This window comes from Sinohyriopsis cumingii, chromosome 17 (genome assembly GCF_028554795.1).
Source record: "Sinohyriopsis cumingii isolate HCF-2022 chromosome 17, ASM2855479v2, whole genome shotgun sequence".
Lineage (NCBI taxonomy): Eukaryota > Metazoa > Mollusca > Bivalvia > Unionida > Unionidae > Sinohyriopsis > Sinohyriopsis cumingii.
In genome coordinates, this window is record NC_142977.1 from 40,770,467 (window position 1) to 40,785,660 (window position 15,194).

A 15,194-nucleotide genomic window follows, 5' to 3' on the forward strand; every position below is an offset into this window, starting at 1 on the left:
CTAAATTGTATGGCCAATGTGGATAGGGATACTCACTAAATTGTATGGCCATTCTGGACAGGGATACTCACTAAATGGTATGGCCATTCTGGACAGGGATACTCACTAAATTATATGGCCAATGTGGATAGGGATACTCACTAAATGGTATGGCCAATGTGGATAGGGATACTCACTAAATGGTTTGGTCATTCTGGACAGGGATACTTACTAAATTGTATGGTCATTCTGGACAGGGATACTCACCTAAATTGTATAGCCAATGTGGACAGGGATACTCACTAAATTGTATGGCCAATGTGGACATGGATACTCACTAAATTGTATGGCCAATGTGGACAGGGATACTAACTAACTTGTATGGCCATTCTTGACAGGGAATTGTATGGTCATTATGGACAGATATACTAACTATATTGTATATCCATTATGGATAGGGATACTCACTAAATTATATGGCCATTATGGACAGGGAATTGTATGGCCATTATGGACTGGGATGCATAGAGAAAAGTAGGCGAGTAATGTATGTGTTTTATTCATTACCCTAAATATAAAGGTGGAAAATATTGCTTGTGTTAATACAATGCAGAACATCATCATCGGTTTGTTACTGGGGTGCATGTGTGTGATATTTGTCTTCCCCAATTTGTTTTCTACAACATATTAAAGAATTTACTGTCTTTGGACAGCCAAATAAGTAAAAGAAAAATTGGCCAACTGAAAACATGCAGAAATATGGTACAGTATAGTCAACCCTTGTCATAAATTCATCATATGCAATTGAAAGAACATAATAATATGTACTTGTATACAAAAAATGTTTTATAGTCTAATAGTCACACTTATATAGTAAGCAGATATTTTCCCCCCCCCCCATTGCTTTTTTTATGCGGTGAATCATTAAGTGGTTCTTGTGATTGGATTGAAGAGTAAAAGAAATTCAATTTATTCCTTTCCATTTTCATTTCAGACAAGAATTATGAATGAGGAGAGATCATGAAAAGGAAGAGCAGGGGAAAAACAAGAAGGAATCTGATTGTAACAATAGGCAAGGAAAATCCTTGTAGCTTTTCATCTATTATTCAGCTAGGTCAGAGTGGATATTTGCTTGTGTCAGTTGGAACTGATAATGGAACAAATAAAGATGTTTCCATTGTATGTAACAAGGGAGATAATAGGGGTTTAAACGAGAGTGACATAAAAAATAACTTATGACCATTAAGAAGGCAGCATGAATTTTATTGTAGATACAACTCGGCTTCTGTAGTATCAAATAAAATTAAGACAGATGCAAGGAAGATAATCTATCAGATATATATAGTAGGTGCTGAGATCAACAGACAGTTATAGAAACTTTAGTATTTTTGAAAAAATTGCAAATTAATTACCCACAGCCAGAAATGCACAAGAGAAGCAGGTCAGGTTATAAGGGGGAGATAACCAAGGTATGCATTTTAGAGAGATCAGATATCCAAAAGTACCCTAAAGAGAAGAGACTGAAATGTCAGCAGCAAGATTGTAAAGCAATCCAGAAGGCAAATCTTAATAATATCTCAAAGTTATCTGTTGAGATCTTGGTTTACATCTTGAGTCAGTTGTCTTTAAAAGATGTTCTGAAAATTGAGTGTCAATGTAAGAAACTTCAGGAGTCGGTTCATTTATATCTGAGACTGATGAAAACTGTTGATTTTTCAGAGGAAAGTTTAAGTCCATGGACTGTCCAGGGTATGACAGACAATATGTTTTCAGCATTGTTGAGAAAATGCTCAGAATTGAGGACTATACTTTCATTTCACCCAAAACATCTTGTCAGAAGGAAACAGAGAGGAACTGAACAATTGAGCATTTCTGGTGTTTGTGCAGCTCTTGGTAAAAGTAAAGTTGAAGCAATAGAAATTTCTGACATATTTCTGCTTGAGGAAATAATGCAGTACCTGCCAAATATACAAATTTTGGGACCTTTTAAAAACAGAGATGGAAGATTTCCAATTGATCCCCATAATCAACTTACATTACCAACTGGGGCAAGAGTTACCTCTCTTCATCTCACTGGTGTTGTGATTCCAGAACTTCCAAAGTTGGAACATCTACAGGTTCTAATCTTGAGATTTGTTCAATTTACCAATCTTCATCCATTTAAAGACTTCTCTGCACCATCTTTGAGGACTTTTGTAATGACCCACTGTGCAGGCCCGCAGAATGCTTTGAAGTATGTGCGGCTCTTCACAGGTCTGGCAGAGGCTCAAAACCTGACAAGGCTGGAGTTGATCCGAGTTCCATTTTTAGGTAAAGTAAAGCCTTGATTGAATTCATTATTGTGTTTTCTTGCTACATTTATAACATCTTTATGTGTAACTTTGGTTATTTGTAGTACAGCGCTCATTACAACAGAAGTTATATGAGTTCTGTGTCTGGTAGAACCAGAAGTTTACTGATAGTTTTCTCCTAAAAATATATATATGTTAATGACAGTCTTAGTCTGATAATAATAATTTTTAGAAAGAGAGGACATTTTGTTATGTGGTATTAATGGTTCAGTAAATATTGTTTTTATTAAAACTGTTTTGCGACTTCTTGTCTTGTGAAGTGATCCATCTTGAGACATCACCTCTCTTTACAGACCACCTTTGCTGCTAGTCAAAAATAGTCTCTGAAGTCTGCTGGTCTCTCAGAAGGAGTCCTTGTTTAAATGTTACTTTAACATAATTGATCTGTGTATTAAGAATCTGTCTTAAAGGACAGGTTGTCTCCCGCCAAAAGTGATCTTGAAAGTCAGGTTTTATGAATGTTTCTTCATATAAAAAAACTGATTCCACTTAAAAGTTTAAAAATAAAATACTAGTGTCAGTTTACACTTTAAAAATGGTATGTTTGACTACCCTCTAACTGGTTTCTAATTTGACATTTTCAAATATATCCAGTTGAAAATTACCTCAGCACAGTACACTGACTGAGACTGCCATGGCTTCATCCAGTAATGAACTTAATTAGACCTCATGTTATTTCCTTCTATCCCATTTTATATACAAGATCTGCATATTGAAATGTACGATAAAAGTAATTACCAGAAGTACTTGACTGACTCAGAAATAGGGTGGTATTGTATTCTCATTTCTGAATCATCTCCTGCAATAAAATTTGTAATAAAAATGTTTTTTTTGTCTTGTACAGGAGGATTACTTCAGCATATAGTAGAGGAGAGTTGGAAATTTCATGGGTTTGCACGGCTTGTTGAACTTAAGATCGGTGCCTGTAAGAGTGCTCTTGAGACAGACCTGGGATATCTGATGATTGCATCATCTGAGAGGTAAATTGACTGTTTGGGAGATCAGAAATACCTGCATCTGTTAAGTAGCAATAGTTTTTGCTGTAAAAATTAAGTTTGTATGCCCCAACCATACATACATTACAGCTCGTGTGATTTTTTACTTCTTCATCTGGGGGCCCCAAGTGGCCAATGGTCTAAAGCGCTCTCTGTTACGGATCACTGCCATGTCACCTCTGTCTGTGTGGGTTCGAATCTAGGATTCGGCCAATGTGGGTATGTGAGAAAGCTTGCCAGTAGCTTTTTGTGGGTCGGTGGTTCTTCCCGGGGTTTTCCCAGGTTCTTCTTTCACCATTAATACTGGCTGCCATGCATATCCTATCATGTGCTGAAAAAGGTGTTAAACCCCATAACAATAACAACAACAACAACGTCTTCGTCTGTGTTGGTGGGGGATGTAATGTCCTCCATGCTTACTCTGCATTTAACTCTTGGGGAGGGTTAAATATTTTCCAGTCAATACTGCAGCTTGGAAACTCTGCCATGGAGGAGGACTGGTTGACATTACTGATTGACATTTTTAATAGCCAGTCCATAAAGTCCATCCATGGAAAGACTGAAACAGATGAACACCATTTGAAGAAACAGTCATCTTTATGTCAGAAGCTTGTTGAATCAGTATGTATGTGTAGAGAAAAAAGTTTGATTGGTTCTTATGCAATGCTTCTATCTGCAGTTACTGGCGATGTCAAAAATTCATATCCATTCCCTTTCAGTTTGAACAATGACATCTTGATTAGTGGAAAGTAGATCACTGACACTTAAAGAATTGTATGCTTTTGCTTTATTCATAGAAATCTGAACAGACTAGCACAATGGCTTGACCTCTCACACACTTTAGGCTTCCCTTGAAAAAATTAATTCATCTTTTGTTATCTTTTTTACAAAGGAAAATCATCCTGTGAAATATACACAGTTAAATTCCATGTGACAACCACTGCTATTGAAAATAAAGAATAGAACAGGAAACATTGAATTTACACTGGAATGGGAAACACATACACCTCTCCTTCGATATTTCATGCACAGTGGGGTCCAAAACCTAGACCACACTATAAGCAAGGGTCCGAGTTATTGAGGGACCTCCATAGCAATATAAAACGAGACTATTCTTGCTGGACATTGAGAAAACCACCTGGGGTGGGGTGGCGGAGTGAACTCATCTGTTTGATGGCTGAATACTTGTTTTAAATTACATTGGGAATAATTGTAAATAAAGTGCTTTTTCGTATGAAGTTATACATTTATACGTAAAAATGACCTTTATTTTAAAGATGTCCAACTGCTGAGAGATCACTAACATTAATCCAGCTGGTTTCAACAACCTTCATTCGTATGTGAAAACATTGTGCATTACATCACTACTTTATGTTGTTGTTGAGTAGTCTGGTTCCCTGATCTGTCTACTCCTTGCTTTGCTCTCTACTCTTGTGAATGCATTGCAAGGAGCATGGTAAACAGGGAACCAGACTAGTTATTGATTCAGATTCACAATCAAACAAGATTCCTTTTTTTAAAAAGGGGAACATTTTGTTTGTGAAACAGCTGTCATCATCGAAAGTCAATTTTTTAAAATTTTTCTGTAATAAAATATTGATGCCATGATTTTATTGCAAGTAATAATGAAACTTCTTCTCATTTGTGACGAAATCTCCGAGTGCCAATTCAGGAATTGCAAATTAAGTACAAACTCTGAAACTAGCATTTCGTTAATAAAACATTTCTGAATATTAAGTCACCAGGTATTAATTTCACTTGGTTGTCTCGCTGTCATTGATCTCAGTTGTGAATGAGTATGCTAATTTAAGGTAGTTTAATTATATTATGTTCTCCCCCAAAAATTGTAACAGTGTCCGGCTGGAAATGAGTTGACCTGACACTATAATGGGGCCTTTGGCTCTTAAGCAGGTTGAATTTGCATGCCTTTTAACTTATAAGTTAGTCCACCCTCTTATTTGATAAATTAGGTATCATAAACACCACTGGCACTTAATTAGGTTCTCACAGAAATGCTTATGGACATAGCTGCAATGGTAGATTGACATATTTCATGTTCAAATACAACAGGGCACATTGTATTTATGATCATTATACTTAAACCAAACTAAAAGATGTAACTAAAACACGTACTGCACTCGATAAAAAACTTATTTAATTGGTATTTATTTATTAAAGTGCTGCCTCAAGCAGGCGTTAGTGATAATTTCTTTGATCAAAATTCCATTGCATACTGTTATTTACAGTGTACCAAGAATGTTGTTTGGAAAGATTTTAACAAAATACTTGGCTACTTCTAAAAAAAAGTCGACAATTTCATAATGTTGATTCAAATTTCCAGGTCATATCAACTGTTTTCAACGATATAACGAGCAATATATCAGGGTTTCGGTTATCAATTTTGATCCTGATTTTCTTCATGTTCAACAAATAGGGGTCAAATTTGTGGTATTTTCTAGTAAAATAATGGGATCCATGACTGACCCTGCATTTTAAGCAGGTTCACAAGATCTCAGAGCATGAGTTATCGAGGGAGTGGTGTACTTGTCTATAAGCAGTAATGGCAGCACACACTGTTAACATGCTCATGAAGTTGAATATACACAATGTTGAGCTAGCTAGATTCTAAAGCATGTAAGGGACCAACCAATTAGTTTTGAATGTTGAAAATTAGAATAAATTGTGATATATTTTTTTGTTTTTATTAAGGAAAAAAAGTAGTAAGGATATCAATGAAGCTGATGCAATTTTGGTTATTATACTTTATTCTGTTGTTGTTTATCATACAAAAGTTTCTTCTTTATTGATTCAGAAATTTTATTTTAAGATGTCAGAAGTGTGGGTATAATATGTGGTACAAGAAAGCCCCACCAGACAGTTACACCATGTTTTTCATGAACAAAGTATATATAAATTGATGGTTCTCCTTTTGTTGTGGTCCGACAACATTTTGGGCCTTGCCAAAATGTATATATAGGAAGAGAAGGATGTACATTCTTCTTCCTCACATTCATAATGAATTAGGTCTGAAATCTGGAACAGATGTTTCTCAAAGAATAAAAGGAGAGACAGTATTATCCAAGAGGAAACTTCTGTTACCACTAGTGAGGAAGGTAACATACTTATCAGCAGATTGTTTGCACAAGTGAAATCTACCCCCCCCATCCTGACTTTTGCAGGAAGGAGAAGCACCTCCCAAAGCACAATTATACTAGTACATCTGTTGGGGGTAGAATTATGGAATTTGTTTGCCCATTTGCCCATTATTACTAAGGTTGGGCGATGATCAGTTTATGCAGCTCCGAGTGGGTCATTCTAGTGCTTTTTTTTCTGAGGTAAGTTCCCTCAGCTCTAAATTGCAGTTGACATTTGGTGGCCAATCATTGACTGGCCACCAATCACTGTGGTACATATCATCAGTCACTAGGTACCAGATGATGTTCAATGTCCACTAGTCATAATACCAGTCACTATGATATGGGTACTGATTACCAGACACCTATCATCAACATCTAGGTATAAGGCAAGGATAGGGTCAAATTTCCCTTTGCCTCCACACTACCTAATTACCCAACTACAGGAACAGAGCCTGCATTTATGCACACTACTGGGAAGGGAGATTGGACAGATGTTGTTTGGAAAGATTTTAATAAAATGCTCAAATGCTCCATCTCTACGCTCCCTTTCAACACTTTTGGTATATGGAGTTTCCCCTTTCAAGGAAGAGATCATCCAGTACCACCATGGTATCTAAAAAGTACAGATGCTGCAGTTTGAACAATACCACATTTTTCTAGAGAGTTCATCACAGAAGAAGAGGGTTCTTTCCTCTTCCCATAAGAAGCCTAAGGAAGACAACAATGTTCTCATAATCCAGACAAAGCACCAACTAGAAACAGTTCAGTTGCTGACTGAGAATAGTCACAGAACATCTGACTTCCTTCCACTTTGCCTTCCCAACATTGGGATTGGTCTGGGTCTAATACTCATGCATTCCATCAAAGTTAGGAACATTACAATGATAATCCTAATTCTGTCATAGATTCTCAGGAATTTGCTGATGATCAGGAGGAGAGGATACACCCTCCGCTCCTAGGATCTCCACACCCTTCTCACCAGTCATAACAAGTGGTCAGAGAAAAAAAGACATGGTCATTTGACAAGGCTGTAAATGAAATTTACCACCTCTTTCCTCTTGATATCTACTCTAAGCCTAAATGTTCAAGTGACACAAAGATTCTTTCATGCTTAGAATTACTTTCATGGGTGATGCCTAAATGTGACTTGCTCTGCCTTTCTCACTCACCTGTGGTCAAAGAATCAGTGAGGTAAATTAAAGGGTGGTCAGTCCCCCTTTCAACCCTTAGTCTCAGCCCATAACTATAGAATTCTTTCACCCTGTTGGCCAATAAACCCCCTTTCTTTTTGGATGCCACAACCTCACAAGTGTAAATTTCAATGTCGTCATTTGTCTGCCTCACTTTTAATTCATTGGAGGGTTTGGAGCTAAAGGCTAGGTCCCTAGTGACTATAGCATCATATACTGATCTGTTTTCAGCAGCTCTTTTCTGTTTACTGAGGGAAAGGATCAGCTTTTCGGGAGGACGATTTTCATCCTGTTCAACAACTCAGTGGTGGTGATCTTCCTCAAACAATGCCCTTGCCAACTTGCTGTTGAGATGGGGCTTGACCCATCACACACACAGACTGGTCCAACAATCCATCAGTCTTTAACTGGATTTATGTACTTTAGGGATGTCCAATGATAGACATTTTCGCCATGAGGTGGAATAACAAACTGCCCAACTTTTATTTCACCATTCCTGGACCTAGAAGCCTGTGCTGTGGATACATTTTCAGTCTGTTGGGTTGAGTTTTGTGCCTATACCTTTCACCCCGCCCCATGTTCTGGTACTGAAAGTAATCAGAAAATGAGGGGTTCGAACTACAAAGTGATTCTGATAAACCTCTCTCCATTACAGGTGGGACAAGTCCTGGGGGAATGATCTGCTTGATTAAGTGAAGACATCCATTGGAAAATCTCCCTTTGGCTCAAATAGTCATGGTCACAGATGTTTCATCCTTGGTCAGACAGGCTTCACCTTCATGTCTGGCTTTTTTTAATATCATCTACAGATCTCTGTGCAGATGACACAACATTGTCAGACATCCAAAACAAAAAGCATGAACTCGAAATTTCTTTACAGAATGCCCTAAACAAACTGGATAACTGGTGCACATGCAGTGGCATGGTGGTGAATACTGGTAAAACTAATATATTCCTCTTCTCAACACGGCAAAAATGAACAAATCTTGATAATGATGAACTATGTCTGACATGGAAGGATAAAAATTTGCAAATGGTCTGTCATGATAGACTACTTGGTGTCTTGGTAGATAATAACCTATCATGGACTGAACATATCAGCAGAAAGGTCAATTCAAGTTTATGGCTTCTCAGTAGGATAAGACATTTTCTCCCTGAAAGGCAGAGAAAACTATTTTATAATAGTTACATATAACCCTATTTAGACTACTGTAATACAGTATGGGATAATTCAAATGATAAAAGCGTAGGAAAGCTGGCACATCTTCAAAAAAGAGCATCTGGGCTAATATCAATCCAGAAAGAAAGCAATGAAAATTTAGCTGGTAAGTTAAAAATATTACCTATTAAAGACCAAATCTGTTTGAGAAAAGCCAAATTAATGTACAGGATATCCAATAATGGTGCTCCTGAATATTTACAATCACTATTCCAATATAGGCTACCTGGCATTACTCCCCACTTGTGATTCATGTCTACCAAACAGTACAAACTTCACAAAGCAAATAAGGAATTATTCAAAAAAAGTTTCCAATACTCTGGAACTTTGCTCTGGAATATTATTCCAGTTGAGATTAGAAATGCCCACTCTATTTCCTTCTTCCAAACCCAATATATCCAGTGGCTTCAGAGATGCAGCTGAAATAAATAAATTCCTTTGTATGAGGGCCTTAAGGTAGATTAGTTCTTAGCTAATTGTGTTACCCTCTTTAAATAAAGTCATTATTGTTATTATTATTATTATTATTATTATTATTGTCACAAGAGAATTGTGTTCAGAGGAATTTCAAACTTATACCTTGGTAAAAATCTCATGACCTAGAAGGCTTCCCATTCAAAGGCTTGTGAGGGAAAGTGGAGGATTCTCAGGAACCGGTGCAACATCAACATAATCATCCTGCATCAACATAATCATCCTGTTGAGTGCCTCAGCACTGCATCTCACAGATGTTATTTCTGTCTTTTTAACCTGTTATGCTGTTATGATCAAAGGCTACTGATCAGTGATCTTCATCATCAGGAAATATTGGGTACAGTAAGGGTCTGTCAGACCTGCTTTCCAATTTCGAGCTGTATAGACCAGACTTTCTCATTTTGTAAATGGATTTTGTCCTGGGTTTTCATTTGGAGCCTTAAATCAGGACCTCACTGAAGCTGCTATCATTCAAACCATTCAGAATGTGGAGTGAGTGCAGCTGTACCAGTCCAGTTTGATATCAGAACAGTGTCCAGACCAGGTTCTTGCACTGAATTCACCCAGACTTTTCCACTTGCGAACAGTCACTTTTTTTCTTATCTGGGTTCTAATGTGACTGTTGGTTGTGCACTACTCATTTTAGGAGAGCAATTTTTCCTTTATACTGGGAATCCAGCCATTCTTTCTCAAATGGAGGCAAGGTAAAGGTAAGGTGCTCATACATTAATCTGATATATTTGATAGAGAAAGTAAATTTTTTGCAAATTAGATTTTTCCAAAAATACTTACTTGGTCACATTAGTATTAACCCCCCTACCCCCCCACTTGTCCCTGCAAATGTGAGTATCCGCATTGATGTATCACGCAGCCTAAACTGGTGTACATTTAGCTGATGGGTTGCTGCCTTTAATTTACAAGGGCAGGTAATGAATAAAGGTTTTTCCCCTTTGTGTTTATATTGTAAAGTCAGGAAGGACAGAATTTTCATCTTTCCAGGATTGCTTGATTTGGGAGGTGGTATTATTTCTTAGTGATAATGTGATTGGATATATATTCTTGGAGAAACATAAATGACTGTAAAAATGTACTTTCTTCTTATTTCATACTTCCCACATTACATTAACATATGTCCTGTACATCAGTTTTGTTTATGGTTATGTTACTCAGTCAAAACAAATTTTCACTTGCTCAGTAGAAATGGAATTGACTCTTGTTTTTGTCACACATTCACTGAGGGAAAGTTGAGTCACAGTATCCACCCCAACAATGCCAGAATTCGTGAATATTTATCAAAGATTTATAACTGATTAATTATGATCAATTTTAAGCTTGTTCCATCTTGTTTCAGCCTGCAGGATCTGTGTGTGCAACCATCCCTAACCAAGGACAGCATGTTTTCGGCGCTTCATCTTGCTGATGTTCAGTTCACAGTCCTCAATAAGCTGTCACTAGGATTTGTGGATGCTTTCCCATCAGGTTTTTTTAATCTCTGCATTACTGGATTGCAAGACATACCATATATTCTTGGTGTTAGTTGAGTCCAACTGTAGACTGCACAAACTTATTTCATCCACTGCATAATGCACCAGCTGATCTGGGTCTTTGTAGTTTATGTCGGTGTGGTCATGTAGGCACATTTACACATCTTTAACTAAATACCAGTTGTTGTTCAAAAATCTAATACTACTATAGTTTAAACAAAGTCTGTTCAAACTGGGTGAAGTAAAGAGCACTTCAGGTCAAATCATAACAGTTTAGGGAAGTACATATTTGTTCCAGCATGTGTAGGTTTCATTTTGACATCAGTGTGCAACACCCAGTCTGGTTTGTATTGGATCACACCTTTAGGTTACCTCATCCAAAAATGTCTACATGATTTGGCACTAAGTTTTGCTGTTTTTGTGGGGGCATGGAAATAATGGCCTTCCATTAGGATGTAGGAGGGTCCAAATAAAGTGAATAATTGCTATTTAAAGGTATGTGTAATCAAGTTCCAAACAACGACACCAGTTACTAGAAACAGTACTGAACACATACATATCTTGTGCGACTTTTACTATAGGAGTACAGTGGTCCCCCTCATGAATGACCACCCTGACCAGTGGCCACCCACTTTTCATGGCCATAATCCCTTGGCACTGTCAAGTTTTGTGTTAAAAAATACCCCTCAAGAAAGGCCACACCTCTAATGCAACCAGTGGCCAGCAGATTAGTGCAAACATATAAAATTTACCCCTCACAAGTTGCCACATTTTATTTTAATATGTGTCCAGAACCAGTATTTAGTTCATACGATGTGTTAAGAAATCTGATGTCTGTTTCGTGATGTCAAGTTTTTGTTACTGAAACAAGTGTTGGCTGAAGTACATGTTAATATTAATATTGGTAAGGTTAATATTATATCATTAACACCAATGTTTACAGGAAATGGGATCAACAGTGTTGTTAGTTTCGGGTTTCACATAACGGTTGATGTTTTTTTGTTGATGAATACAAACAACCAGACATAATTGTCAAGATCATAACATAGTCAGCATAGGCTACGTATATATTTTGAGGATTAAAACACACAGAGAAATTAACCTTGAACAAAACAGGGTATCAGACAAAGACCAAAAAATCACATGACAGTACATGTATCAATTCCTTTATTAACAAGGCATTTCACTGACTTTACAAAAGTTTCATTTGCATAATTAGGTTGTGGTATAGAACAATCAGCAATATAGGAGTAAATCATTGCAAAACTTGAACATGTCATCACATTGATGGAGAATTAATACTTTAGAAGAAAAAGTAAAAGTTGTTTGACTTGACAACAATGGGGAGAGTCTTGCCAAAAAATTTTATGTTGGGAAGACTCAGTTTACAATATCTTAACAGATACAGAGAATATTCTGCAGCATGGGAAAAATGAAGTAAATGGAAAGATAATTTTTAAATGCCATACAATGTATGTACCAAGATTTAAATGACATTTTTGAATGATTTTGCAATGTGCATGTCAACAATACCCAACTCACATTTTACACTTAAGAGCAAGAATATTAATATATGTTAACTTGAACAAGTCAGTTCTTAAGACAAGAAGAATCTTTTAATAATTAGTGCTACTTTTAAAAGAAGATATTAAATGTTTTGAAATTATATATAGCTTTCTTACTACATACAAATACTTGTTACAGAAATATAGTCCCCCTCAGAAAAGGCAACCTGTCTTATATGGCCACTTTTCCGGTGCGGAACGGGTGGCCGTATAAGAAGGGGACCACTGTAATTACTAAAACAAAAAGCACAAACCATGATCTGCGGGTGCATTACAGTCTGTGTTTGCAGTTGGACCAGTTTATTAGTTTGTATATAGTGTTACTTTTTTTTGCAGTAACAGCATCACAGCAATAATATTATGTGATAATATTACCATATATAATTTACTGGCAGATCTGGGTCTGTGCAACTTTTTACAAATATTCAGTAGAACAAGCAACACAGACCCTGATCTGCTGGTACATTATGTGGTGGTAGATCAGTTCGTCTCAACTTATAGGCGAGTATATGCTGTGACTATTTTTAGCCGAATATGGCATGCACTTGTAGGGAAGGTAGATTAATAATGTAAGCATGGGGTAAGTATATAAATGCAAACAGGTTGTAGAAATATTTATCAGGAGTGAATCATAAGTCATTATTTTCAAGGTTAAATAATGAAGTGATTGCTATCTCATGATTATTATTATTATTGGAATTTAGTGAGTGTAGGAGTTAATTAGTTGGATCAAGTAGGTACAAGGAAACGCCATTCATATTGTAGGAGGCCTTGTTGCTTACATCATTTAAAGGGATTGAAAGACAACGATAAAATATTTAGTTTTGGACAGTTTCTATCTATTAGTTAACGTTTCATTCTACTATCTTCCTGTTTTGACTGAGTCTGATGCGCTCACACAAGAGTAAATATTGTGTTTCATTGATGATATAAAATCACCCCTAGCTAGGACTGAGCAAATCAATCAGGTCATGCTGAGCACTTCAGTATGTTTTCAGATATTTGTTTGTTTCTGAAAAAAAAATTGCATCATTTGGTGTCTGAAAACAAATGGGAGAAACACGGTTGCCCTAACAATGAAATTGGACACCTATGATAACGTGCTATCCATGAAGTATGTTTATGTGTTGGGCAATGAATGAAAAATACATTACTTGCCTTGTGAAGATTCAGCCAATGTGGGCATGTGAGAAAGCTTGCCAGTAGCTTCTCGTGGGTCGGTGGTTCTTTCCGGGGTTTTCCGGGTTCTTCCTCCACCATTAATACTGGCCGCCATGTATAGCCTATCGTGCTGAAAATTGGCGTTAAACCCCACTTGCCTTGTGTTTTGTATTTTGCCTTGTCTTTTTCTATTTGATATACAGTACATGCATCATGTTTTTAGGAAAATCCATGTTCCCACAAAATACAGTAATCCTTTTCACGATGTGTCCTTCATGGACATGACAGTGTGGTTGTCATGGATTGCCCATGTTGTAGCTTGTAATGGACAGAATAAGTTATATTGCCTCAGTTAGTAGTCACAGCATTATAATTATGTAATTGTGGACATCCACTACAGCATGGGAACTTGTCTGTTGGCTCAGCTGCAGGTTGCTCTTTTTAAGTTGTACTCAATGCTGATTAACATTCAAAGACTTGACCACTAAAACACAATAATATATGTGTATTGCGAGAGATTCAAGATTTTGGAGCAAACAAAACTTAGACAATTTATCTGTTTCACTAAACGTACAAAGTTTAATTATAGTAACTTTAATATGAGAGAGAGATATTTTGTTTTTTAACACAAAGAGGAAAGAGAAGTCACACACAAGTATAGGTCAAATCACTCTTGTTATACTGTCAGACTTGTATTAGTGATCACCTCATAATGTATACAAGGACCATGGTATCAAATAAAACAAATACTTGATTACACTAGTGCTTAATTTAACTTCTACAAAAAAGGCTGGTTCATGTTAACAATTCCACCAATCACTTGAAGCAGTTTTTTGCATACATTTTTTTCTTTTTACAAATGTTATTGGCATTAGTCCTGTTAATCCTAAAATCGTTAATTCTCCTGATACCTCCTTCAGCGTGAATATGTGCTCTAGACATTTGTCTTGCTTCTTCATCTTGTGAAATTCATTTATTATTATATTTGTTATTGATATACAAATAAATATGGGAATGTGCTCTACTCATGCAAAAAAAGTTATTTCTTTACATATTGGCTTACCTATCAGGTGGCTTAGTGGTTAGAGCATCCACCTCGGAAGCGGAAGATCATGGGTTTGATCCCCTGCTGAGTCATACCAAAGACTTATAAAAATGGTACTAACAGCTTCCTCCCTTGGCGCTTAGCATTAAGAGGTTAGTGTTAGGACTGGTCAGCCTGGTGTCAGGATAATGTGACTGGGTGGGACATCATGCTACATGTCTGCGTCATGATGCCCCAGTGCTAGACATCACTATAAACTGCCACACTGCAGACATCATAGCGATATGACTGAAAAATTGTTAAAGCTACATTAAAAAAAAACAAATCACACACACACATGTGCACACACACACACACAGACACACACACGTCGGTTTACATGGCTAATGTCAAGTGTCGTGCCAAAGACTCATTTGTGATGCCGAGACCTAAACACTAGACCAACAAATTCAGAGTTTGCACCTTCTAACCAACTAAAAATGAACACACACACACACACACACTGTAAAACCTACAAAATGGGCACATGCTTTTTACCATCAAAACGGGGACATTTTTATTTTAACAAATTATGGGTGATAAAGATCTATTTTA

General features: G+C 36.8%; 1 protein-coding gene across 1 annotated transcript in view; it reads left to right on the forward strand.

Annotated features, from left to right (window-relative positions):
• Nucleotides 1–979: 979 nt before the first annotated feature.
• LOC149778479 (uncharacterized) overlaps nucleotides 980–15,194 on the forward strand; it is a 62,381-nt gene continuing 48,166 nt past the window's right edge. The window contains exons 1-3 of the mRNA XM_089939353.1: nucleotides 980–2,289; nucleotides 3,175–3,310; nucleotides 10,697–10,824. Of these exons, the coding sequence (XP_089795479.1) occupies nucleotides 1,404–2,289; nucleotides 3,175–3,310; nucleotides 10,697–10,824 (1,150 nt within the window). The 5' untranslated portion in view covers nucleotides 980–1,403. The remainder of the gene's footprint in view (nucleotides 2,290–3,174; nucleotides 3,311–10,696; nucleotides 10,825–15,194) is intronic.